Source organism: Coregonus lavaretus (genome assembly GCF_964263955.1).
Source record: "Coregonus lavaretus genome assembly, chromosome: 37".
Lineage (NCBI taxonomy): Eukaryota > Metazoa > Chordata > Actinopteri > Salmoniformes > Salmonidae > Coregonus > Coregonus lavaretus.
Window position 1 is genome coordinate 6,048,584 of NC_140024.1, and position 27,791 is coordinate 6,076,374.

The following is a 27,791-nucleotide window of genomic DNA, read 5'->3' on the forward strand; positions in this document are numbered from 1 at the left end:
TTATGCTGATGCAATTTTTATATTTTGCTTGATACTAACGCTACTTACTAACTACTTTTAAAGAGACTGATACAGAAAGGCAATACAGAGAGGCTCCTGTGGCTTGCCCAGAAATACATGCATTTTAATGTACAGCCACAGTGTGAAAGGTCAGCAACTGGCCAGTTCCTTCCCAAAGGCGCCAGGTGAATACCAAAATACATTTCAAATACAAAAATACATCCCCCTATTTACAGCAAAAGTATTAACTTTTTCTTATGTACAAAAGGGCACACATTATGTAAGAACGCCAACAAATACATGGAATGTTTGGTAAGATTTGCATCATTTCACTTTGAATTATAATAGCTTTGTAAAATCCCTCACACAGGTTTTGAAACAGGTTTTTACCACACATTTGGGGGACGGATTCCAAAAGATTGACCCTGGTTCAACCAGATAACATAGTCTGACTTGATTTATTGTGTTATGCATGATCACAGTGGTTTAGTGTTGACACAGTCATCAAAGAGCCTGTTCAAGATCAGCACATTTGACAGATTATAGAATATAGAGTAGCAGTCATTTATCCCAGGTACTGCTTTAAGACAGCCTAAAGATGGTGGGGCAGGTAGGGTAGATGGGGCTGGGGTGGGTTTGGGTCGTGAGTGTGGGGGGGGGGGGGGGGGGGGGACAACAACTAAGCAACCATTTGATCAGTAAAAGGTGTGTTTATAGAAGGCAAGTGGGTGAGGGCTGGTCAGCATCCAGAGCATCTGGTTGAACCTTAGTTAAACATCTATTAATAAAACCAAAGGACAAACATAGACCAACAGTATTTTGACAGGAAGCAATCTACATTTTCAATATACACACATTATCAGTGTACTCAGTTAACCAACTCTACATTGGTCAGGTAATGTGCACTAAGATATATGACAGGTGACAACAGGGAATCAAAACCAATGTATAAATTATATGAATCTGATTAATAGGGTAGGTTGTGATTTTACAAACCATTTGACAGAAAATGAATAATGCAAATCTAATGACATGTTAGGGTAAAATACATATTACTCATATGGCAGGATTGTGAGTCTGGCCTCCCCTGATTATTCACAGACAAGACACAGTTGTGAATAAGCAAATGGAATCTATGAAAAGCAACAGACTGGATGTTAAGATAAGACTCCAAGGCCACTGGCTGACCCAGATCCTCCATGCCTCCTCCACAGAGCCTGGGCTGTGTACTCACACCCTCCTACCTAGCATTACGCAATCTCACTGAGCGTCAGTGGGCCGCCCCACGCACTCCTTACACAATCTCTCCCTCCCTCTCGCGCCCTCAAACAACACAGCAGGAAGAGGAGGGAACACCAGAATATCTTCTATTCAATGTAACAAGGTTTTTCACAACAATAACTCTGCATGAAAAGCTTTTTGTATTATATTGCTGCTGGAGTCACTAACGTTTTTCAGAAGCATTATCAACAGAATAGTGTTCTTTAGAGTGAACTGTTTTTTGGGCACTACTGTAAATTGTGATGGAATTTATTTTCCCGCAGTCGATTCTGAGGTTTGATATTCAATTTAAAATATACTCTATTTTCACATTAACAATGACATTAGGCCTGAATTGACTTTTGGCATAATTATGATATTCATTCATTTTTTTGTGGAGAAAATGTATTCTCTTGGTAGTGTATTGACTAAGATTTTTGTAAAGATTAGCAGTTTTTCCGAGTATTTTGGACTAGAGAAGGCTTTGCTCCAGTGAGGGAGTATTGTACACCCTTGGTATGTATTTACACTGATTGTCCCTGTTCACGTTTTTTCAATATATACAAAACTTTCTTGATACAGAAATAAATACAAAAACAGACAAACTGTGTAACAGTTAAGACAACAAGATCATGTAAACATTACATCATAATTGATATCATAAAAAGAAAAGTTCACAATATTTTTTTGCATAAAATAAATATGCTATTTTTTGATGCCAAGAATACGTATATATTACATATGATTTAGATTGCATAAAGAGTAAAATAATACAATTAACAACCCCATGTGGATGGTGTGAGAATACAAAAACTGAAAGAGTTTGAAGGCACTTATACCCATTAGCTTGCAATGTCGACCTGAAGAAAAAAAAAGTGCAATGCATATACAAGCTTAAACATTATGGGACAAGAAATGCCATTGAATGATGTATAATTCTAGCATGAGGCACTAGAGTCCATTTTAAGCGCTTAAGCGAAAGGTAATGGAGGACAATCTTTGGAATGTATGTATTAAAAGATTTGCATTACCAATTGTAAAGTAGGAGAGGGAATTTCTATAACAGAACAAATGGAATTGTAAATACAGGCCCCCGTATTCCTATCCCCCTCACCCTCCAATCCAATTTGCTAAAGATCCGCTTCACCCTTCACCTGAAGTACCCCATGTGTTCTAAATATTTTTTGCAGTCCTTGAAAAAGCAACAGTGTGATGGAATCTGAGGACCACTTCATCTGCGCAGAAGCACTGCAACCACACTCACGCACTTGAAAGTGCAGGCAGACACACATAGCACACAGAGGTTTCAACAAGTCACTAAATTCAAGCCCCTCTCACACACCCTGCTTATGCCTCCAGTCAAACACAGCAGTCAAAGATGAAAAGTTGCTGTGGAGCTTTGATTGGAGTTGCCCATCATTTCTATCTTCTTCACATACCCTCTTCATCCACTCTATCGGGTGGGACTTCAGGGAATGGGGTGGAACAGGAAGGCAAGGGAGCTACTGTAGGAGGTCAGGGAGTGCAGGGAGAGGTGGGTTGGGGATGGCACACTAGGGGGCGCCGTAGTGTCACTACACATCCACATGGGTAAGGTGTCTGGAGAGCTGTGTGTTTTTGGCAGCTCCGCCCCTAAAGGTTAAAAGTACTCTGCTCCTCCTTCAGGGTTTGGCTCTCTGTGGAGGGGAGAAATAGTCCATCAGTATCACAACATACACCACTTGGCAAACTCTGGTAACCTTACAATCTCATTCAAATAAATTATTCTTGTTGATGTTTGAGTAATTACAAGGAGCACTGATAAAATAATGAGTCCCTGGTTCTGAAGTGCAATTTGTGAGAATCCTCTCATAAACACAGATGGAGACACAGATACAGCCCTACTTGTCTGGCCTCAGCTTACATTTTGTGGTACTGCGGCTCTTCTTGGAGGAACTGGGCGCCGGTCCTGTTGTAGTCCACCGGGTCGGAGTGAGCCTTGCTGAGGTACTTGGTGTTCTCGTGTTCGCCTCCGTGGCTGTCACGTGCCGACCGGTCCTCGGTGTAGTCGAGGGGCGCCCCCTCCGAGCCGTCCCCCTCCATCTTCAGGAAGCCCCCGTGACCGTCCTCCAACGAGGAGCTCTCGTCGTAGAAGAGTAGGCTGCGGGAGCGGACTAAACAGACACAAACAGAGACAAATAGAGGATGTTAATCACTGCCTTGGTCCTTCAAACACTACAAAGGAACATAGAACCATCCCTATATTGTAATTGTTTTTAAACAAACAGTCAAAATTGGGTTTCTTTTGAAGAATGGAATGGTTTTGAGCAGGATGGTCATCTTTATTCAGCAGGTGTATGACGATCATGTGAGTTCTCCAGGGAGAACAACTCATTACAGCTTCCTGTGCCATGCTGACCTCAGGTTTCTAAAGCAACCCAGCCCTCACCAACCAATTCTGAGTAGTCAGTAGGTCCATGTATGATTTCCATTTTGTGGTCATTAAGCTGAATATTATAACAGAAGGATATTGTGATTTCAGCTAACATACTCGCCTGAGTCTGTTGCTTTTGAAATACTACAAGATAAGATGTAATGCCACATTGACGTGTTATTCAACTACACAATGTTCCCTTTTACATTATTTCCAGAAATGCTGGCGGGCAAGCAACATATGACCTGAAAATATGTGATATGTATGGGACAACCAACTAAAGACTTTGTGTTTCTCATGCTGTAGATGGTAGACTATTCTAGGTCGGGGTTTCCCGAACTCGGTCCTGGGGCCCCCACTGGATGCACGTTTAGTTTTTTTCCCTAGCACTACACAGCTGATTCAAATAACCAACTCATCATCAAGCTTAGATTATTCTAATCAGCTGTGTAGTGCTAGGGAAAAAACCAAAAGGTGCACCCATGGGGGTCCCAGGACCGAGTTTCCTGAAACCCTGTTCTAGGTGACAGGTGAAGGGTATGGGACATACCCTGGCTGGCTGTGTAGACATCAGCCGAGGGGAGGGGCGAGGAGGACTTCACGGTATGGGACAGGGAGGAGAGCTCAGGCAGACAAGGCACAAGGGAGCCCAGCACCAGGAAAAAGCACAGCGCCACCACCTGGCGGGAGGGAACCAGAAACCATCAACAAAAGCACATGGTCAACATGAGCGACATGAGCACAGTGTGCTAGTGAGGTTCTGTTCTCCAGCTGAGAAGGCTTTTGCCAGTTTGAGTTTATGGGGTCGCCTCAGTGTGTTATAGTAAAGTAGGGCAGGCCATAAGCCAGTGACCCTGTCCATTGCAGTGAGTCTTTTCACAAACAAAGCAGTCATTTTCCATTTTTGACAGGCATGACTATCCGGTCCACGGAACACTAAACGCACAGTATTTTAAGTCAGTGGGGAGCACAGAAAAATCCCCACATTTTTATGGGATTTTGCATTGTTTAGGAGAGTGAGAATGATGGTGCATGTGTGTATGAGAATAAATAGTATGCAAAGTACCATAAGGCATGTTCCTGTTTGCGTTGAGGCCATCTTGCAGGATTGGGGCACTTTTCCTGTGACCAGGGCCTGGAGTTTCTGGAGCTGCTGTAGTAGAGTTCTGGAGAGAGGAGGTAGAGAATCCATGTTTCAGATTGACTAATAATACAACTGTATTCACTTACAGAATCTACAATACTGATCCTCATGTGAACTTAAAACATGTTCTCCATAACCATCCAGCTTAGCTCCAGCTGTTGGATAACACAAGGCTAGCCTTGCAAATAGTACACACACAAACACGCACAGATGACTGACAGTGAAATTTCCCAGAAATGTATTGTAAATCCAAAAAATTATCCCTCTCCATCTGGCTATTTCCATGACTTTAGAGTGAGCACAAAGTCAACTAAGACTGAACATAAAATAAAAATTACAAAAACAATCATAATTGTCTGGCTCTTCTGAGCATCCAGGACATTGAAGTTCATCTCTGAGAAAAAAGATCATGTGAGGATAACACATTGAGGAATCAGAACTGGAAATTATATAAGACATCTGTACTTCTAGTGTGTGAGCCATGCTCCCACAGTCTCTCCCTCACCACAAAATACAAGCTTTGCCAAAATAGAAAGCAATTCAAAACCACTAGCAATGCAGACGCCCACTCGGACTCTACCTCCTCCATACATTTCTCCCTCTCCCTCTCCCTCTCCCTCTCCCTCTCCCTCTCCCTCTCCCTCTCCCTCTCTCGCTCTCTCTCTCTCTCCCTCTTTAGACATTAATTACTGAATGGTAGACAGGCATGAGTGTTGGGTCGGGCTGCAATAAGAAATAAAACCAGGTGAACTTTCATATTTTCACCACGAGAGGGAGCATGTTGTACACTAATGCTAGAAAAGACATATCCAGTGTTGGCCTTCACATTACCCAAACACCATGAAACTATTTGCCATAACCACAATATGTGACTATAACACTTGTATAAAGTTTAAACACATGCAAACAGCTATACTAACATTATATTGGTCCTTTGGGATACCCCAGATACACTATAACAATTTGCATGCTGTTAATACCAGAGATTGAAAATACAGTATATTCTGATAGAAGAAGAGCTTCATACAATGGTCTGTTTGGATATGAAGGTGATTATATATTTTTTGTCAAATCTTAACAGGATAATTCTCATGGAATCTCTGGAAATGGAACATTAACGTCCCATATGAGGAATGTCCATTGCATCATCACGTTTGAATTGAATCACGGTTGGTCAGTGATTACACAGTTGTGATCTATAAACCATATTGTTCCCAAGGGACTAAAATAGACTGTGTAAAAGAAAAAGAAAAACACTAGTAGATCTTGACTGGGAAACATCTGCATGAGGGACTCTGTGACTCCTTCAACTTCTCAAGAGCTACCTTGGCCCTCCTCATGAACCAAACCTTTTCAGCCTTTATAATTTAAAGTACAGCATGCACCTAGTATCCAGCTAACTGTATGCAAGATGCATACATCACCAGTAAAAAAATAAAAAAATAAACTTGAGTACATTAGGACAACAGATTGCTTGTTGGGCTGCCATCGTGCATTGACAGATAAGCCCATTTTGTCCTCTCTTTACCAGCCAAGGCATATGCTGTTGGAACACACGCCCCACAAGTTGTTGCTAGCTGGCTCCTGTGTGTTCTATTTGGACTGCCTGCTAGGAGCTGAGTCAGAGGGATCTGTCTTTGTAGGAGGCCTGTGGTTTCCTTCTCAGGCCTCAAATTATTATGAGGCAGATTCGAGTGAGCACTTTTTGAGATGGTTCACTCTGTGCTGTAATTAGGGAGAGGTATACTGTCACGCTGTTACTTTGATCCAAGCAACTTTAAATGCCCATTGTAAATTAAAGGCTGGCACAGTATAGTATAGTCTGTGTAGTCTGTGATGCCTTTTATTGAGCCCAATAACTTGCATTTGCACAATGGTCAACACTGTGAAAATGTCCCACCTAATGAAGGCTGTCGTAGTCACTGTTGAGTAGCAGTCAAATCAAAGACAGGTATCATGAATAGAAAAAGTTATCCAAGGCTTGCTTGAATCTTAAACTGGTGGTTCAGGGATGCGTCTTGCATCACTCAGAGCGTGCTCACACATGCACACACTCACACACATAAAGTCTTTCACTCAACGTCATGGCTCACCTGTTAGCACTCTCTAGTGTTTCCACCTTCTTCCACAGGTCACTGTTCTCAGACGTGTAGTTCTCCACCCTGTAAGACACAAAGTCACATACAGACATTCAATCTGCACCTAGAACAACATAGAAGAGTGAGACAAATGCTTGCTGTGCTGGAGAATTAGGCTGTTTGACTGGCTGTCTGACTATTTGGAATATACATTCTTGATAATCACAGACAACATGGGCTATTGAAATACAGTGCTTGAATATTGGATGCTAACACAACACAGTCTGTGGTCCTAGGAGGCATAGTGGTAATCCTATAGTAACCTCTGTACCTCTGTAATGTACTTAGGTCTTACATATTAACTAAAAAAACAACAATGACCATGGATGGAAAGTTTCCTGGTAAAGAACAGTGCTCTCCAGAGGCCTTTGCTAGAGTGGACTAGGAGTGTTTGATTGTGTGTGACTCAGATGGCCCTGTGTGACCACATGCTTTAATGGACAAACGCCATTGGCATTAGCTAAGGAACAATCAAACAATGAAGGAGTGGAGAAATGAAAGAAGTGGAGAACAGGATGACGAAGAGAGAGGAGGAAAAAAAGTTGGCAGACAGGAAAGGGGATGGTGTCCTACTTTTTCTCCAGGCACTCCACGTACTCCTTCTTCTTCCTGCGACTCTCCTGGGCAGATATCTAGACAGAGAAGGGAGAGAGGGCTCCCCAAATCAATAACAGCTCATATGATAAAAGGGAGGATATTAAAACATGAATATTCCCCATGGAAACACTACTTTGAGATTACAGGTTTAAAAAAGTATTGCGGTTACAAATAGATTTTCTTGACTGAATCTACATTTTACTTTCCAGGATGTAAGGGTGGGTACCTTATTTTTGATTTTCCTGCGCACCCTCTTCAGTGCCTTCTCCTCGGTCTTGGTGAGGGGCAGCTTGTTGGGTACGGGGTAACCTTCAGCGATCAGGGTGCGTTTCTCCTCCTCTGTCAGCATCAGGGGCCCTGAAGTGCCCTGTAGCTTCTGTGGAGAAATAAAGACACATTTTATGAATTGGTTAGGAATTGGGGAATCTATGGTACTGTGTGTATTATCTCTGTACAACAGGGCAGGTCCTAATGAAACGACTAAGGTGCTGGTCAGGGTCAGTGTGAGGATGTGGATATGAACTCCTAATATGTCCAGCAGCTGGGTTTGTCTGCAGCCCAGCTCATCGTGGGTGGCTCTGACTCTACTGACGGGAAGGGCTTGGAGCTAGGCCGGGGAACCTCCTTCACTGATAGGGAACCATCCACAGCACAGCCCAAAGTCATCAGGAAAGGCATACATACCACAGATCAGCCTTAGGCTTAGATACTGTAACACTGCATTTGCATGCACATACACTGACTCAAATGTACTCACTGACATTCACTCTCACTCACACCCACCCACAGACACTACAAACAACTTAATGTACACACAAATACACATTGGACATTTATCTTCCACTTTTGCTCTGATTGGCACCATTCCCAAAAGCCAAACGGTATGCTGCTGGGGGGTGTGGCGAGTGGGACGGCCTCAGTACTTACGTGTGGGGCGGTAAGAAGGGGTGAGGAGGATATGGCAGCGGAGGAGCGGGCCTGTAGGCGGGCTGGGCTGGAAGGGGGCATGGAGTGGGGGCTCTGGGATCCATCACTGTCACTGCCATGGCTGCTGGGAGGGGTTGGGGGGAGCTGCAGCTGATCATCTGTGGGGGGGGGGGGGGGCAGAAAATAGGGTTCCAAATGCATCACTTGACCCATATGCTCAAAGCCTTTGCCCATCTAACCTCATGATGATATACAGTCACTGTATAATGAGACAGAGGGGACAAAAGTCTGACTTCATCTGTCGTGTGAGATCGAGCTGAAAATAGTTAATTTAACTTAAACAGTGGAAAGGAGCGGTGCAAATCCAGACCTCATAAAACGGTCCGTTTTGCCAAGACGTCCATAATTAAAATGGCAAATGACTTCCAGGACAGAGCCAGTTCAAACAGAGAGACAACTTAATTCCAGTAAGTAAGGCAGCCAGTGCTACTCTTATTCGTATTGCTTGATCCCATCCTCCCATCCACTTGTCAGCAGTAAGCCTCTGTGTAAGTATCTGAACTGAGCTCATACAGGGATGGAGTGAGGACTGTGTTTTCTTAAGATATCTGTGCCAGGCAGAATTTCCCCCGACATAGTTCCCAAACACCAGGCCAGACCCATGCTGGTATGACCCATGCATTTAGTTTGGTCTGAGTTCAGAGTACACAGGACCCAGGTTTTATTCTGTTATTACTGGAAACGGAGGTGAAGAATGGGAGAAAATGGGCTTTGTCAAAGGCAGAGGCAGACACAATGCAGACGTTATTGTTCAGACTGCACTCTGTGGAGGGAGGCAGGGCTAGACTGGACATGTGCTGCTGCTGGCTTGTGGTTACTGAATATAAGATTTATGGTCAACCAGATGGGATTCAGTCTTATATGGAGGTATTCCTCTGCACCATGAAGGCCGTCGCTGCAACCCCTGAACCAGTAAAAGTGTCTCTTTAACCGGGCTACTTTAATCTGCAGGCTGGTGGCTGAACAGGTCCAGCTGCATCTCTACAGGTGTATCTGGTCAGTTCTAGTTTCTACTCCAGTTGAATCCCTCTGTTGCTGAGGGAAGTCATTCCCTAACTCTCTGATACACTCTTTAAAAAGATTGGGCAATCTGGTGCTCCAGACAGAAATATTGAAAATGCGAATGCCAGATAGTATCTTGCCACATCAAAAAAGGCATTAGTGTGCAGAACTAAAAATATTGCCTTTCTTGAGGAAGGGATAGAAGAGGAGAGGGAACAGAATCCTACCTAGCTGGTTAGATCAACACTCAATCACCAGCACCACTACTCTAATAATATACTTGCAGCTTTGCTACTCAATGGGCTTTTTGCATCTACCTTCATTAGCAATTAGATCAGAAAAAGACTACATGAATGAACAGAGACAGTCTCGTCTCGTATGTGTAGGAGAAAAATGGAAAAGGAAAAGCTAGCAGGCTATAATTGGAAACACTTAATATCTGAAATGAGCCATCACTAATAGTGGTTCATAGTGAAATACCTATTAGGAAAAGAACACACTATACATAAAAAGCAACACTTTTCATTATGTGTCACACTTGCTTGCAGTAATTGTTATTCCCATCCACCACAGCCTATCCATTTACAATCACTTGAACTAATATTGACTAATTCAGCTGAACAAGAGAGAGATAGAACATGCAGGAGAAATAACATGCAGACCACTGTCTGGAAGAGGGGTCACCGGTCGTGTGTCATCAGGAATACACTGTAGTGAGTCACTGTGACGCACGCTTCATGTTGGGTTTTTCTACCCCCGTATAAATAACACACTTGTAGAAGGCACTATGGCAGAATCAACTGGAGGTAACCGCCTGTGACACCTGCACATAACCTTTAAGATGAGAGGTGGGTCTTTGAGTGTGTAAAGGTCTCAAAAGAAACTGAGGCATCTAAATACTTTAATGAATGTTAAGTTAAAATGATTAAAATCAAACCTTTCTTAGAACAGCTGGATACATAAGCCCTTAATGATGTTTGAATGTCTTTAATGTAATCTTGCTTATTGTAATGGTTCTCACCTGAAGGGATGTTGAGGAACTGGTTGACCTCTCTGGGTTCATCTTTGATTGCGGGCGTGGGGTTGAGGTTCAACTCTTTGGAGCCCTGGAATAAGAGAAATAATATTATTAACAGCCTAGTATTTGTATATGACAAGAGACATTCCAAGTGGTTCTGACAGTAAACACAGCTGAAGACGGTTCAAAACTATTTATATAACTGAAGAAAGGGAATCCATCTCCACCAATGGTTCTTGGAAGGGATCCAACTGGGAACCATGTAGCCAGGACACTCACCATTTGGAGGCCATTGGGCTACAAGGGTGAGACTTTTATAGTTCATTCTTACAGCTGGAACAAATTGGATTACCGTACCCTAATCCTAAATATTCACAGAACTTTAAATATCCTATGAATTTGAAGATGTTCAAACTAAAATAACTATTGTGAAAAGAAACGGTACTGTAGTCATGTGTACAGGGCTATAGGCCTGGGAACCAGTGTTAACTGGTAATAGCTGTGCTGGGGTTCACATCTGACTGCTAAGCCCCACCTCAGCCCCACAAACCATGAATTACTCCCATGGACAATGATGCATGAGTCACAGTGCTGGTCCTGTAGGGGTGCACTGTGTGAATGGTTTATTTCCTCCACTTACAACCTCAGTTTCTTTTCCTTTTAATGATCACATTTTGACCTACATTTTGTGTCAGAAATTAGATTTTAGGCTGCTGTTCCAGCAAAACACTAGACTCCAAATTTGAAATTCATAGCTCTCCTTCAAACAACTCAAGTTTTAGTTGAAGAGGAGAAAGCCAGGAGAGAGCCTTATGGCTTATAAAGAGGCTTAGTCTTCCATAGCTCTTGACAAGTAGGAAAAACGCTTTCCGTAGTAATGGATTAGGATAGGTTCTAGGTGATAGGTTCTATGGCTGCAGTTTCTTACTGTATCCTCCGATGAGCTCCTGTGAGGTGGTGGGGCGAGGTTGAGAGGCTGGAAGGATGAGTTCCCCATGAAGGGGACTGTAGAGGAAGGCTCTGCCTGTTGATCAGGCTCCTGCTTTACCAGGATGGCCGTCAGGTCCTGGCTGAAAGACCACATTCCTTCAAACTCTGGGGTGAAGAAAAAAAAGACAGGGTAAACTAATTAGTTGTATGTCTCAGGGATATCATTACATAACTAGCCATTCTGTAACATACAGTACTTTACATGAAGACCATCAGGGGCTCAAACCAAGAAGCCCCCTGTGTATTTCAAAGGGACACCTTGGGACACTACTAGAGGTGAGCAAGGTTGGGTGAGAGATCAGTGTACATTAAAGCAGCAGGTGTGACGCACATCTACAGAATGGATCCTCTTTATGATCCAGGGCTAATGCGAAGCAGCTGATTGTGAAAGCCAATAGCTTAAACTTAGAGGACTCTCTGCCTCCAAAATGAGTTTCCTCCTCCGTTAATAACCTCTGTGAAGATGGCAAACAGTGAGAGGCCACTGAGTACAAAGCCTCTCCTGAAGAGGGACCGTACTGCAGTTTCAAAGTCAGGAGTAAAAGCACTCACAACCAGGGGTCCTCGTTAGCAGCCTGGTTTTTCCCTCATTTGTTTGCTGGCACCCCGATTGGATCGATAAAACATTACCGAGGCTTATAAAAAGGTAGTAGGCAGGCTTTCAAGTTGTGCTCCTTAACAGAAGACAGGTTGGGGTGTGGGCGAGAATCCCATGGAGAGGAGAGGAAAGGGAGCAGTGGGAGACTGATTATGGGGAGGGTGTAAATCCCTCCCCCACTGGGGTTTTATGTCCACAGACTTTACCCCACGGGGGAAACCCGAAGTGGCGTCAAAATCTTCAATCCACTCAGCAAAGTCTACAGTATTGGCAACCTTGGCAACATCCTAAATTGTCCACAAGGAATAGATTACATTTTCACTTTGCTAAACACAATAAATAATGGACTGTAAGATGAGTGAAATATTGCTTATTACATGACCAAAAAAAATACTTATTTTACAGTCGTAACAACTCCCTAGGATTCTACATCAACAAGTCATGGCAATATTATGATGAGGCCTTGGCATTTCTAAGGGAAGAGTCCATCAGTGAAGCAACAGGATGCACTGAATGAATGCGATCAAGGACACCACTATCTGTAACTGGCATGTCATCACAAATAATGAATGCAAACCAACAGAACATCCAGGTCATTTTATGTACAGTATCTAGACATTACATTACATTCAGTAGCTCACATCTCAGAGGATGATCGCCTGAGGTAGAGTATCTCATGATAAGTTGTAGACTACACTATTTACCTAGAGAGTTTTCAGTTTTTCATACATAATTTCTACCAGCATGTTAAATGTGCAACCAGAGGAAAAAAATACTCTAGACAACCTTTACTCCACACACAGCGATGCGTACAAAGCTCGCCCTCCATTTGGCAAATCTGACCATAATTCTATCCTCCTGACTCCTTACAAGCTAAAACTAAAGCAGTAAACGCCATTAACTCGGTCAATAAAAAGTTGTCAGATGACGCAGATGCTAACCTACAGGACTGTTTTGCTAGCACAGACTGGAATATGTTCCGGGATTCTTCCGATGGCATTGAGGAGTACACCACATCAGTCACTGGCTTCATCAATAAGTGCATCGATAACGTCATCCCCAAAGTGACCGTACGTACATACCCCAGCCAGAAGCCATGGATTACAGTCAACATCCGCACTGAGCTAAAGAGTAGAGCTGCCGCTTTCAAGGAGCAAGACTCTAACCCAGACGCTTATAAGAAATCCCGCTATCCCCTTAGACAAACCATCAAACAGGCAAGGCATCAATACAGGACTAAGATTGAATCGTACTACACCGGCTCCGACGCTCGTTGGATGTGGCAGGGCTTGCAAACTATTATAGACTACAAAGGGAAGCACAGCCGCGAGCTGCCAAGTGACATGAGCCTACCAGACGAGCTAAACTACTTCTATGCTCGCTTCGAGGCAAGCAACACTGAAGCATGCATGAGAGCATCAGCTGTTCCAGACGACTGTGTGATCATGCTCTCTGTAGCCGATGTGAGTAAGACCTTTAAACAGGTCAACATTCACAAGGCCGCAGGGCCAAACGGATTACCAGGACGTGTACTCCGAGCATGCGCTGACCAACTGTGTCTTCACTGACATTTTCAACGTGTCCCTGACTGAGTCTGTAATACCAACATGTTTCAAGCAGACCACCATAGTCCCTGTGCCCAAGAACACTAAGGTAACCTGCCTAAATGAAGTCTGTAGCCATGAAGTACTTTGAAAGGCTGGTCATTACATTTGACATTTTAGTCATTTAGCAGACGCTCTTATCCAGAGCGACTTACAGGAGCAATTAGGGTTAAGTGCCTTGCTCAAGGGCACATCGACAGATTTTTCACCTAGTCGGCTCGGGGATTAGAACCAGCGACCTTTCGGTTACTGGCACAACGCTCTTTACCACCGCCCCCCTGTGGTAATGGCTCACATCAACACCATTATCCCAGAAACCCTAGACACACTCCAATTTGCATACCGCCCCAACAGATCCACAAATTATGCAATCTCTATTGCACTCCACACTGCCCTTTCACACCTGGACAAAAGGAACACCTACGTGAGAAGGCTATTCATTGATTACAGCTCAGCGTTCAACACCATAGTGCCCTCAAAGCTCATCACTAAGCTAAGGACCCTGGGACTAAACACCTCCCTCTGCAACTGGATCCTGGACTTCCTGACGGGCTGCCCCCAGGTGGTAAGGGTAACAACACATCTGCCACGCTGATCCTCAACACGGGGGCCCCTCAGGGGTGCATGCTCAGTCCCCTCCTGTACTCCCTGTTCACCCATGTCTGCATGGCCAGGCACGACTCCAACGCCATCATTAAGTTTGCAGACGACACAACAGTGGTAGGCCTGATCACCGACAATGATGAGACAGCCTATAGGGAGGAGGTCAGAGACCTGGCCGTGAGATGCCAGGATAACAACCTCTCCCTCAACATGATCAAGACAAAGGAGATGATTGTGGACTACAGGAAAAGGAGGACCGAGCACGCCCCCATTCTAATCGACGGGCCTGTAGTGGAGCAGGTTGAGAGCTTCAAGTTCCTTGGTGTCCACATCACCAACAAACTATCATGGTCCAAACACACCAAGACAGTCGTGAAGAGGGCACGACAAAGCCTATTCCCTCTCAGGAGACTGAAAAGATTTGGCATGGGTCCTCAGATCCTCAAAAAGTTATACAGCTGCACCATCGAGATCATCCTGACTGGTTGCATCACTGTCTGGTATGGCAAATACTGGGCCTCCCACCGCAAGGCACTACATAGGGTAGTGCGTACTGCCCAGTACATCACTGGGGCCAAGCCTCCTGCCATCCAGGACCTCTATACCAGGCGGTGTCAGAGGATGACCCTAAAAATTGTCAAAGACTCAAGCAACGCCAGTCATAGACTGTTCTCTCTGCTACCGCACGGCAAGCGGTACCGGAGCGCCAAGTCTAGGTCCAAAAGGCTTCTTAACAGCTTCTACCCCAAAGCCATAAGACTCCTGAACAGCTAATCAAATGGCTACCTGGACTATTTGCATTGTCCCCTGTGTCGTGGCCCTGAGGAAGCATCAGGGTTGCCTTTGAAGTTTACAGGCAGGTCAGTACAGTTAGTGGGACTCCCCTCACTCAGAATCTGAGTGGATTGGGGCAGGGCCTGGGAGCTCATTAGCCAGGCTATGAGAGGGGATGGCAGTTTGATCTCCACACATTACACCTAGGAGGAGAGCAGTAAAACAGCTAGACACCCCTTTTTAACAGCCAACCTCTTTAACAATGGGCTTTTTACAGTGATTGGGGCAAAGGGGAGGGGGAATCAAATCTGCATTGGCAGCAGTGCTCTCTGGGTGCCTCTGCTCTGTCGACAGTTTGTGAACTTGACTGCTATGGTAGTGCTGTGCTTCTACAGTCGTGGTCAAAAGTTTTGAGAATGACACAAGTATTGGTCTTCACAAAGTTTGCTGCTTCAGTGTTATGAGATATTTTTGTCAGATGTTACTATGGTATACTGAAGTATAATTACAAGCATTCCATAAGTGTCAAAGGCTTTTATTGACAATTATATTACGTTTATGCAAAGAGTCAATATTTGCAGTGTTGACCCTTCTTTTTCAAGACCTTTGTAATCCGCCCTAGCATGCTGTCAATTAACCTCTGGGCCACATCCTGACTGATGGCAGCCCATTCTTGCATAATCAATGCTTGGAGTTTGTCAGAATTTGTGGGTTTTTGTTTGTCCACCCGCCTCTTGAGGATCGACCACAAGTTCTCAATGGGATTAAGGTCTGGGGAGTTTCTTGGCCATGGACAAAAAATTTCGATGTTTTGTTCCACGAGCCACTTAGTTATCACTTTTGCCTTATGGCAAGGTGCTCCATCATGCTGGAAAAGGCATTGGTCGTCACCAAACTGTTCTTGGATTGTTGGGAGAAGTTGCTCTCAGAGGATGTGTTGGTACCATTCTTTATTAACGGCTGTGTTCTTAGGCAAAATTGTGAGTGAGCCCACTCCCTTGGCTGAGAAGCAACCCCACACATGAATTGTCTCAGGATGCTTTACTGTTGGCATGACACAGGACTGATGGTAGCGCTCACCTTGTCTTCTCCGGACAAGGTCTTTTCAGGATGCCCCAAACAATCGGAAAGGGGATTCATCAGAGAAAATGACTTTACCCCAGTCCTCAGCAGTCCAATCCCTGCACCTTTTGCAGAATATCAGTCTGTCCCTGATGTTTTTCCTGGAGAGAAGTGGCTTCTTTGCTGCCCTTCTTGACACCAGGCCATCCTCCAAAAGTCTTCGCCTCACTGTGCATGCAGATGCACTCACATCTGCCTGCTGCCATTCCTGAGCAAGCTCTGCACTGGTGGTGCCCCGATCCCGCAGCTGAATCAACTTTAGGAGACGTTCCTGGCGCTTGCTGGAGTTCATTTTCATGGCAAAGAGGGACTTTGCAATTAATTGCAATTCATCTGATCACTCTTCATGACATTCTGGAGTATATGCAAATTACCATCATGAAAACTGAGGCAGCAGACTTTGTGAAAATTAGTATTTGTGTCATTCTCAAAACTTTTGACCATGACTGTACATGCACACTTTCATATTGACATTCAGTGGAAAGAATGTATGTGGCCATGATCCCAAATGAATCGATTTCATTAGATTCCATCCATTTGTGGATTCCATCCATTGTTCCATACATCTTACTGGGGATTCCTGTATTCTTTTTGGGGCCAGTGATTTAACGTTCCATGTGTGAGACTGTGGTTTTTAACACACTGTTTAGTCCAATGTCATGCATTCAGTCTACTCTAAGCCCAAACTCTGTGTGACGCAACCCTTTCTGAGAGCCACTGGCCCCAAGCACAAGGGAAAGAAAGGAGAAACATTTGCAGCTTGGAGTCATTGCAAGGGCTGCAGAAGCCACATGGTGTGTGTGTGTGTGTGTGTGTGTGTGTGTATGTGTGTGTTGGCTGACTGCCTGGAATCCCCTGACTTGCTTCCTTGATTCCTCCAGGGTGGGCAGGGCTTGGCTGGGAGTGTACTATGTGAACTCGGCTCCTTGGATGGGTTCTCTGTGCGGCACGGGAGCGTCAGGAGATAGGGCAGGAGCGGAGAGCGCGGATACAAGAGGAAATAGATCGGATATAGCTATTCTAGTGACGTAGGACTTATACTACTGTCAGACTAAAGACCTTGTACCCCTAGCAGTCCTGCTGGTGGATCTCTTGTTTTGGTCCTGAAGTAATATTTAGCCAAAGCATTGTGCTGTAGATGTATTGTTTCTTGTTTATTTTGGCCAAAGCATCAATACATTGCCAATTAGCTGGGAGGAAGAGAACTTATGATGAACAAGATCAAAGAAGAAGAACCAAAAATAATTATTTTCATACCTGCTTCCTCATCCATTTTGATGGACATGGAGGGGCTCTGGGGAGCAGAGTCTCCGCTCAGGGAGTAGCTGTGTTCTTGCTGGATGTCAGGGTTGGGTGGGTCCATTTCCATGTCCAGCAGTGGGTTCCTGTCGGCCAGGAGGTGGTCATCAAAGAAGCTGCTGAACAGCTCGTTGGAGAAGTCCTCCATCTGCTCCGAGAAGTGCTGCAAAACAAAATCACCAACAAACATTCATCACATCGGACCGCCTTTAATCAGAAAATTATGTAAACAACTCCCATACCAAAATATACAAATGTAGGCCTGCTCTTGGAAGTATGAGTCATACCATTTCACACATGGAGTCATTGGGTTCTATGCATTAGGCCACCAGTGCATGCTTCAGTTTTTCCACTACTTTAGTTTAGCTAGCAGACAGTGAGTCACTGCTGGTGTGCAGAATCAGAACAGCTCTATTAAAATCCCTAGGGACACAGTCTGGTACTCTGGCTGTGCTGTTTTAGATAACCCCTGTATTCCACATTACAGACCAGTTCACATATACTTTCTCTACACTCCACCTCCTCTCAAACCAGCTATGCCTAATCAATCCCAACAACACATACCACTAATTGCATGTCAGGCACAATGACCAACATGACTAGCTATAATTAAAAACAGGCCAACAGGCTCCACACGTTTTCCCAGATGTGTAACAGCTATGCTCTAAATACTTTATATCACCCATGATATGCAGAGGGGAAACACAATAATAGCTAGAGCTGTTATAAAATGCATTTTTACAACAGTAAACGTAATGTGAAGAATGCAGATTATGTCAGGCCCATTATCTGGTTGAAAAAAATTCATTTAATTACAGCTCAGAAATAATAGAAACCCCATAGATGGCAGCTGCACTGTGGAGTCAATACATGTATGACTGTATTAGTCAATCCAGAGCCTGAAGGGCTTCATTATTTGCATTGAAGGACATCAATATCACAGACATGTTGAGACATGTTGAATCACCCTGAAAATAAGACAATTTGTGGAGATTTGTGTTTCATTTGAACATATCTACATCTTTAATTACATCAATTGCACATTAATGCTTGCTTCTGGGTATGGATTTGAAGGTAGGTTGACATTAATCACAGTGAATAGAATTCCAGAGCCACCATCACTCCATCTCTTATCAAAGAGATGAAAGTTGTTCATGTCCCTCACCAATGTACAGTATGTGAGTTGTATACCTTTACAAGTATGAGACATGTGCAACTATTCACAGTACAGCGACCTGTGGGGCAGTTTGTTTGCTGTAGAGGGGAGTGTCTGAGGTGTGACCTGTAACCCAGGCATGAGAGCTGCACAGCTGTCAAACAGAACGCAAAGTACGCCGCCTACAGCGCCAAAGACATCCCTGTTTCACCATGTGCTGGGCCTCTCACACACCTAAACATTGTGAATTCTGTGACAGGAAAACCAACATAGATCAAGCCCTGGCCATGTGTGTGTTTCCACAGAAGGCTGTATCATCATACAAACAAAATATCTACATTTGTTGATAGTATTTAGGCCTAACAGTGTTAGACCTTTTGAGATGATCTTCCTAGTGGAGGTGAATCAATTCCAATCAGTACTACACATTCACCCTACTTGTCATGTTCTCATGATAAGGATTGGGATAAAGTGCAAGGGAGTCCATAAAAGGCTCACTCTCCTTAGTTTGCTCCTACATTATCTATGTACACAAAACTTAACCGGATATCAAACACCATTAAATAGAGCTGATGTCAGTCGAGAGCAGCATATGCTAAAGAAAGGCACACTGGCAATACTAGATGATCCGGCTTATTTATTGATGCAACACCATTGCCGTCAGCAGGCACACTAACCACTATGGCTGAGTGCGCAACAGAATAAACAGTCCCACCCAGAACCTTTCATCTACAGCAGGAGGTTCCTGTTGTGCACTGTGTGTGGCGGATGTGCTTGCGGACCAAGATAATCCAGATTGAACTGAGTGATATGTTTCACTACCAAGCCAAGAACAAGGTGGCCATTATGGTGGTTGGAAAAGACAAACACAATCACAATGTGTATATTAACCAGATAAATGGTTGGTTTTGCGGGCTGCAGGTTGTAGCCTCATTCCGTTGGATCACTGCCAGAATTTCCGAAGCAAATTAGAAATTTGGTTTGGGGAGTTAGCTCCTTTGAAAATGAACACGCCGTTTCAAAACAAACAAATACACAAACAAATTGAAAACTATTTCATAAAGTCACACAATATCACTTCAGCGCATGCTCCTGTGCTAGAGTTTCTCGGTACTCTGGTTCAGTCTGTGATGGTGATGATGATGCAACCGTTGCTGATGCAAGCCCTCAAAAGTTTCACATGGCCTTGTCCTCAGCACCCCAGAGACCAGGATGTGGAATTTCAGAGGCAGACAGAGGGGCCTTTTCTCCCTCATGGCACTTAAATAGCCTTTTAAGGAGACCCAATTATTGAATTTGGGTCATATTTGGGACGTAATAAAAATAACATTACACTTTTTCTTGGTGGAGTTACAATGACAATTGTTTGCACATGAACCCACTAGAAATGTAAGCAGGAAAGCCAAAAATATCACAGTTCTTTGGGAGTTGCCCCTCATATGAAATTGTCTCTAGATTGCTAATTATGTTGTGGCTAAAGCACCACACAGCAGGCTTTGAAGTACACCAAGTCATACCAAGATGGTAATTGCATGCAAAATGATTGAGGGAACATTTTGATTCTCAGCTTAGAATGAGACAGAGAAAGCTTGCTTTTTGAACAGCAAACAGGTCATGAGAATTCATTATAGTTTTGGCACTCAAGTTCTTCTCTCGTCTATCATTTTAGCGGTGATGATGGCAGACAATAATTACAGTGGTCTGTCAGAATGGGATGGGAAGAGAAACACACTTAAGCACCTTGAGGGAAACATATCTTCCCTGTCTGGGGTGGAGAAAAGACCCTTTCTGCTGCCCCAGATGTTCCCTCAGCCCTCGCTGGCCCATCTCTCCATCTGGGGCAGCTGGTACAGGTCTGGACAGACAGGAAGCCCCCTAGAGGGGGAAGGGCTGCTGGGTGCTACTCTTTCTGGAAGCCCTCTCATTAAAACTCTCTGTGGCTGAGAGAGAGAAAGATAGACCACTATGCTATAAGGAACCGAAGAGGTTAAAATGCTCCAGAGAAACTCGACTCCCTACTCTACATCACCGCCTTAGCAATTAGGCTCCGGAGCTTTGTCTGTGCAGATACCTAGCAGCCTGTCTAAACACTTTGCCCTTTAAAGCAAACTATGATAATAGATGCAAGAAGACCTCTGCAGTTATGAATTTGGAAACCAAATTGTGTCTTTTCAGAAACCACAGGCACAGGGATAAATGTACAGAATTCTTGGGAGTATTGTACTAACTGTGATTGCAAACAAGGAAAGTGTTTTGTTTGGCTTGTTCAGAAAGGGTGGAATGTTAGCATATCTATCTGCAACATTCTAGACATTCTACCACACACTAAATAAGCCCTATAAACCTACCCTCTTATCATTGAAGTGGTGCTAGTATTTCTAGTGAGGCATAATCATATCAAGTATTGCACTCTCTCCTGGCACACAGTATCACATTTGGTGAAAAGAAAGCATAAATAAATGTCTTAGCAGTAGAAATAGTAAACGCTGCACTGAAGTCAAGCAGCTCATAGTAATACCAATGTGCTTCTCAGCATTCCTTCTGGTGATACAAAAACTATGTCAGCTCTGTGACCAACCAGAGCAAAGCATGCAAATTAGCCAGGCACTTGCAGAAGGAAAACTGGAGTGCAAGGTTCGCATGGAGCAGCTCAGCAGCAGGAGAAAATGTGCGTTTGTAAAAGGAAAAATAAATCGGCCAATAAAAGTTTGGGCCGGGGGCCCAAGCCAAGAAAGCTGCTAGACTCTCAGATCTACAGGAATTACTGTTATGCAGCTCAAATGTGGCTGGTCTGTGGAGATTTGCCCTTGTTGTTGTGAGAGGAGAAAGAATAGAAGCAGCATATTAGCATATTTATAAGAACAATTATTATTTGGAAAATGGTGCTTAAGGATGCAGTTAAAAACTGAAAATCAACAGAGAACATGAGCACAATATGACTGTTGTGATCTGGGCTACGTTAAGTTTGACATACAGGAAGAATATCTAGAAGAAACATGCTACATTAGTACAAGAGAGGAGGAAATGCCAAGCGAAAAGCATATTCATTCAAATCAGCTGTGATCCATAAAGTTCACTTTTGACAGCTTGACCTAATCTGACCTCCAATGAAAACCTCTTAAGTAAGTGCAAACATTTGGACTTGAGACTGCTGCCTCCAAATGTTCACATCTGCAACTTTAAGGGCCTGGTCACATGTCTTCGCTTGTCACATTGCCGCTGGCTCCCAAATTGGACCAGATGCTACAAGATTAGCCTGATATGCATCTGATGCTTTACAATTTACTATTGATGTGCATAATGCTAAAGTGTACACACCTGAAGCCCTTAGGATAAAGGTGCAGGGAGGTTTTGAATGTACTCCACATCCCCTGATTCTCATCTACTACCTGCTGTTTGAGGAAGACATTTGGAAGTAGCGCTTCCATTTAAATCAGAATTACAATGAGGTCCAACAAAATGACATAAGTGTATTAGACACAATTTACATACTGCTTGACATACTGTATTATGCATGTAATCACTGGTATTTCTGAAGCTCTCAAATCAACCAGACTTGACACTCACTGACTCCTGCTCCTCACTTTAATTTATTCATCTAGTGTTTAGGTTAAGGCAGCAGCCAGCAGTCAGCAGTCCCATGGCTTGAATTCCCCTCTGCATGAGCAGCGAGTGAGCACCCTAAAGTATAGAGTAGACCCATGAGCTCCCATCCCCCACTTTCCCTGAGTGGAAAGGCCTGGTTTCTTAATTCCAGTGCAGATGCTTTCTTTAGCAAGCAGAGGGGTTTGAAAACCACAACCACTGGAGACAGGCTTCTGTGTGTCACTCTGACTGGTTTCCTGACCTTTAAGGGACTGTTTGGATCCATTTTGAGTCTGTGATAGATTAGAGGAAGCCCAGAAAATATTATTGTTGAGGGGGATCACCTTCTCACTGAAGCTCCAGGGTCCTGAGAGTCTGGAGTTGTACTTTGCTGTGGCATCTGTGGCCAACCAAGTGGACTACAAAACTAAAGTCACTTTAATCACTTCTCAATATTATCTCCAGCTTGCAACCTCACAGTCCCAACCATTCTCTCTCTGACTGTTTGTCCCCAGTTTCCTGTGCTCAGCTTGGTCCTGCAGTCTGTAATTTAGTTGCTGCTTTTCCCATTGACTCCCACTCAAGACAATGACCATTTCTCACTGCATGTTGCACTTCCTGTGACTGATAATGGACCTTAAAGCACTTAATAGACTAAAGTGTGAACTTCAATTACTATCTTCTTGAATAATCAAAATTACCATTGGAAGCTTTGAAAGAATCTACAGCCTTGTTCCAGCAAAGGTTAACACCAGTCCACAATGTTGACTCAGTCTGAGAGAACCAGCGAGGCATGGTATGAATTAACTGTGGTCGAAATGGGTCAGGGAACAGGAATCCAACGGTTATATTTGAATCCAATTCATATCAGTATGACAGTCATTCAAAGGTGATAACAACCCTGTTTAGTCTAATCCTTCTAATCATAAGTCATAAACAGATAATGAGCCAGATAGCTAATTGACTTAATTTGGTTACTAACATGGAATGTGGCTTTTCAGACAGGTTTTGTCTGACCGGTACAGCCAGTCATAGAGATGTGTAGGTGGATATGACAAAAAGACTTGCCTAGAACTGTCCCTGCTATGTGTCCTGCATGCCTCTCCCTGAAATCTATCCCTGAAAGCTCCATCCTAACAATGTGTTCCAGATTAAGTCTGTCTTCTTCTGTTCATTTACAGAGCTGGTCACCAGACACTACAACAGTGGACTGATTTACAGACTGAGAAAACTGCCCACCAGCCTATTATACAAAATAAAATAGATTAAATAGACATATCTACTTGTCTCTGGACACTCGATAAGCCAAACAACTCACAGTTCCATTTAGTACCATATAGGCTAGTCGGAAACCACAAGGCTAACATTCATAAGGTGACTTATGATACAATGCTGCAGATATCTGACTCTTTGTAAGCTTGGAGGATGGGTGGGTACTTCAACTACAATGGGCATGATCCTCTTATTACAAGATGGTAAACAAAGTGATACCTTCAGGGATGTGATGAGAAGGAAATGGGTGAAGGAAATACTCATGCAGAAATAAGATAAAGTACATGAGAACTACCCTGAAAATAGGCTATAGGCTAGGTCCAGTTCAGATTTGTTCAGATGTCTAAATCAATATACTATTTCGGAAAGGCCCATAATATAGCTGGAGGCTCCATTATGTAATCTATTTCAAATGTATATTGATAGAGAACACATCATTTCTGGTTCTAAGATGTTCTAAAATCCACATTTTCATGGGCCTACAGATGTTATTCTTCTAAGAGCAATAGACATGGGCAAATGTTTTTTTTAAACAAGTTTGACCGGCATTTTTAGCAATTCAGTGAGGACAATATATGAGGCACGCACCATCACCAAAGACAAAACACTGACTGGTTTGACAGTACATGCTTTCTAAATTGATCACAGCCTGCAAAATGTAGCGCTTATTTCCAGGGTGTGTGCTCTTCACCTGACTGAAAGGCACCACCACACCTTTGCTATTCACCTCAGAGACACAGTTGAAGGACTGATAATAGCACCTTGAATGCTTCATCTTTCCCATGACATCTTAGTTCATCACGTTTCTCTTTATTGAGCCTTCCATGACAGACACACATTATTATTTACAGAACAGTGCCTTAAGAAAGTATTCACACACCTTGATTACACAATGTCTCTGCAATGTCAAAGTGAAAATAAACTGGAAAAGAAAACATTGGATTAATGGAAAATAAAGTATTCAACCCCTTGAGTCAATACATGTTAGAATCATCTTTGGCAGTGATTACAGCTGTGAGTCTTTCTGGGTATAATATAATAATAATAATATGCCATTTAGCAGACGCTTTTATCCAAAGTGACTTACAGTCATGCATGCATACATTTTTTGTGTATGGGTGGTCCTGGGGATCGAACCCACTACCTTGGCGTTACAAGCGCCGTGCTCAACCAGCTGAGCTAACCTGGATTGTACAATATTTGCCCATTATTCTTATAATATTTTTAAAGCTCTGTCAAGTTGGTTGTTGATCATTGCTAGACAGCCATTTTTAAGTCTTGCCATAGATTTTAAGCCGATTTAAGTCAAAACTGTAACTAGGTCACTCAGGAAATTCAATGTCGTCTTGATTTATAATAAAACTAATCACTGACTGATACACTATTATATACTAGCATTTTGTCTGAATTTGTCACACCTGATCAAGTTATAGAGTAGAATCACTTTATTGACCACTTGAAAGTGGAAGTTTGTAGCTGGGGTTTATGTTCCTTAGCAGAGAACACATGTAGCAGAAAGTGTAAATGATTGTGAAGATCTAAGAGCCATTTTGGTAGACTGGTTTCTGTCTGGCTTCTTTTGCATGCATGCATGAATTTTCAAAATATTACATAACTTTGTCATAGCCATCCATTATGGACTGGCTCCAAAAACAGCAGTAGGAAGCTCAGAGCAATGAGTCCCTGTAGGAACCTAGTGAGAAGGAATGCAGCTAGATGGGCCCTTTACCCCCTCCCCCTGCCAAAATCTCCTTTCCACCCCCACTCTACATTAGTGTGTCTCGACTGCAAGGCCCCGACTTGCTGGAGTTTTTGGCATGCCCAGTCACGCTCCATCACCTATGAGCAGAACTAGCCGCTGGCTTGTGTGGGCCCCAGGTGTGTTGGCCAGTCACCTGCCAGCTGGGATCACCCCTCTTCCACACAGACACACAGACACACACTTGCAATGCGGCACTTGCAGGTGCAGTTCCATTGTGTGCATCCATGCAAGTTAATATTTAACTTCTGTAGTTAACTACAGTATGCTACTGACCTTTTATCTGATAGGAATTTAAATACAGTGGGATAGACCAGACTGCCAAATATGAAGATAACCTGCAAACTCATTACAAAGTCGGTAAGCCATACAAAAGGAATGAACACCCTCACAAGAATATGCAAATCTCCACACCATAGGCATCCTCGGTAATGTGGCCACACTTTCTGATCTTAACAGCTACACAATAGCCTGCAGCTTATCTGATTTACCCACCCATGCAATTACCTAAAATGTAGGGTGTTTAAGTGCTTGGCAAGAGTGTCATCAAAAGCAGCATACGAAAACCCCAAGGCAGCCATGGAATTCTAACTCCAAGCTATAAATAAAAAAGTAGCACACAGAAACTTAAACAGTTGAAATCCTTAAATGACCCACCTATATTTAAACCCCAATAATAGTTGGTAAAACAAACACTGCCTATTACTTGCCTCCCCCTTCCCCCAAGGCTGTCAGTGTGTCATTTTGTTGTAATCTTTAAAGGTATAAAAGGGTTCTTTCACTGAAGAGGCCCCGGCCTGAACCTCATCGCTTCTGCCTACAGAGGGGCTTCAACAGAGTGCTGTGCAGGGGGAAGCAGTGGCAGACCGGTGAGAGGTGCTCACTGCACACACACAGAGCCTCATTCACTCTCATACAGCACTGAGACGGCAGTCAGTTGCTAGAATCTGAATTTATTCACACTAAAGACAGACTGGTCCTCTCCTCCCTGTCTCTGTCCCCTAGAAAGGCCCCACCACAATCAAGCCATTGAGGGCCAGGGGCCAGGCTTGCTACATACCCTCACAGCTTGGAGGGACATCTGGGTCCATTATAAGTCTATCAAATCCCCATTGAGAGCACCCTCATCCTCAAGTGTCCCAAGTGCATTACTAGTTGAGCTGATGTGCGGATTCAGTGTGAATGCCATTATGTCACATGATTTCCCATTCATCTGTGTGAAGCATTTCCAGTTAAACCTCTGTATAGCCTTTATATAGGTGCCTGGATATGATGAAACATTGACCATTGGGGAGTAGTTAAAGATACAAACCACCACCACTCTCTCCTCAGAAGAATGAGTCATCATGGAACATACAAAGCCTAATGGGATCCTTTCCTGATTGCTCACCACTTCTGTAATAGCCCATTGGTTGGTCCAGTTTTCCACCACCTAGTAACAATTCTGTACTTCATCTCTTTGTGGTGGGGATGTTTAGTCTTGGTACAGTTTGTCATTTTCCAGTGACATTTACTCTTGATCCCTGTATGTAATGTGCTGAATATTTAACTTAACTAAGAAATGGGGAATATTCTCTTCAATTGGATCAGAGTCATTTATTGAGGGCCATCATAAAAGTGTGATCGTTTTCACATCTGTCACAACAGTCTTTACAAATGCACTGAAGCCGGATGCATGAGCAGGATCAACTACACGTAACACGCCCACTTTAGGTCCGGCACGATTGGGAAAGAGAATTTGCTGAATTACACAGCTAAGCAAATTAAACAGCAGTAGCATACATGCCGGCTGTTTATCTTTCGTAATCGTTTCAGACACGCATGTGACGAACCCAGCACCTTTCTCTGACGTGCATTGGATATTTGCAGTGCAGACTCACAGTTTAATTCATCCATAAATCAGGTTATTACAGCATAATAAACACATCTATCACAATCGAGACAGAAGAACACTGCTGACACCGTAGACATTGAAGCATTAATCGCATAAGCTATAGGCATACAGCCGAATAATAGATCAACAAATCTGGAGAATAACAGCGACACACAATTTACGTTGCATTACAGTTTGTCAATCACTATGTGCGTAAAGATAAGTGTTGATAATATGTAGACTAGAAAAATTAACATCTGCACATACCACATTGTTGAGAAAATCCCCTTCATTCAAATCCTCAAGGTCCAACAGGTTGGCACTGGGGAAAAGTTTATCCGGGGCGAAATTGTCCAGAATGGTGTCCATAAGTGCAATTACTATAATTAAATTCTATGTTAAAATATATTTTCACAAAAGCAATAGAAGGTAAATAGTTTAAAATGTTAAAAACGGATGACAGCAGCTGTTTTAGGCTACTCTGTTCTGAGCTGTCTCTTATACAACTATAATTTTGTTATGCATCCCCCGACTCAATAGGTTGTTGTGCTTATTAAGATACTATTTTAGATTTTATATGCGTTATTATGATGTGAG

General features: G+C 43.4%; 1 protein-coding gene across 1 annotated transcript; it reads right to left on the minus strand.

The window, feature by feature from the left end:
- LOC311111230 (cyclic AMP-responsive element-binding protein 3-like protein 1) lies at positions 1 to 27,791 on the minus strand. Its single transcript, XM_084153946.1, has 12 exons — positions 27,462 to 27,791; positions 17,508 to 17,712; positions 11,488 to 11,654; positions 10,563 to 10,647; positions 8,480 to 8,637; positions 7,779 to 7,928; positions 7,529 to 7,587; positions 6,911 to 6,979; positions 4,740 to 4,839; positions 4,224 to 4,353; positions 3,164 to 3,413; positions 1 to 2,936 (listed from the first exon to the last, which is right to left on the minus strand). The coding sequence occupies exons 1-12, from the start codon at positions 27,561 to 27,563 to the stop codon at positions 2,900 to 2,902; spliced, it is 1,512 nt and encodes a 503-aa protein (XP_084010072.1). The 5' UTR covers positions 27,564 to 27,791; the 3' UTR covers positions 1 to 2,899.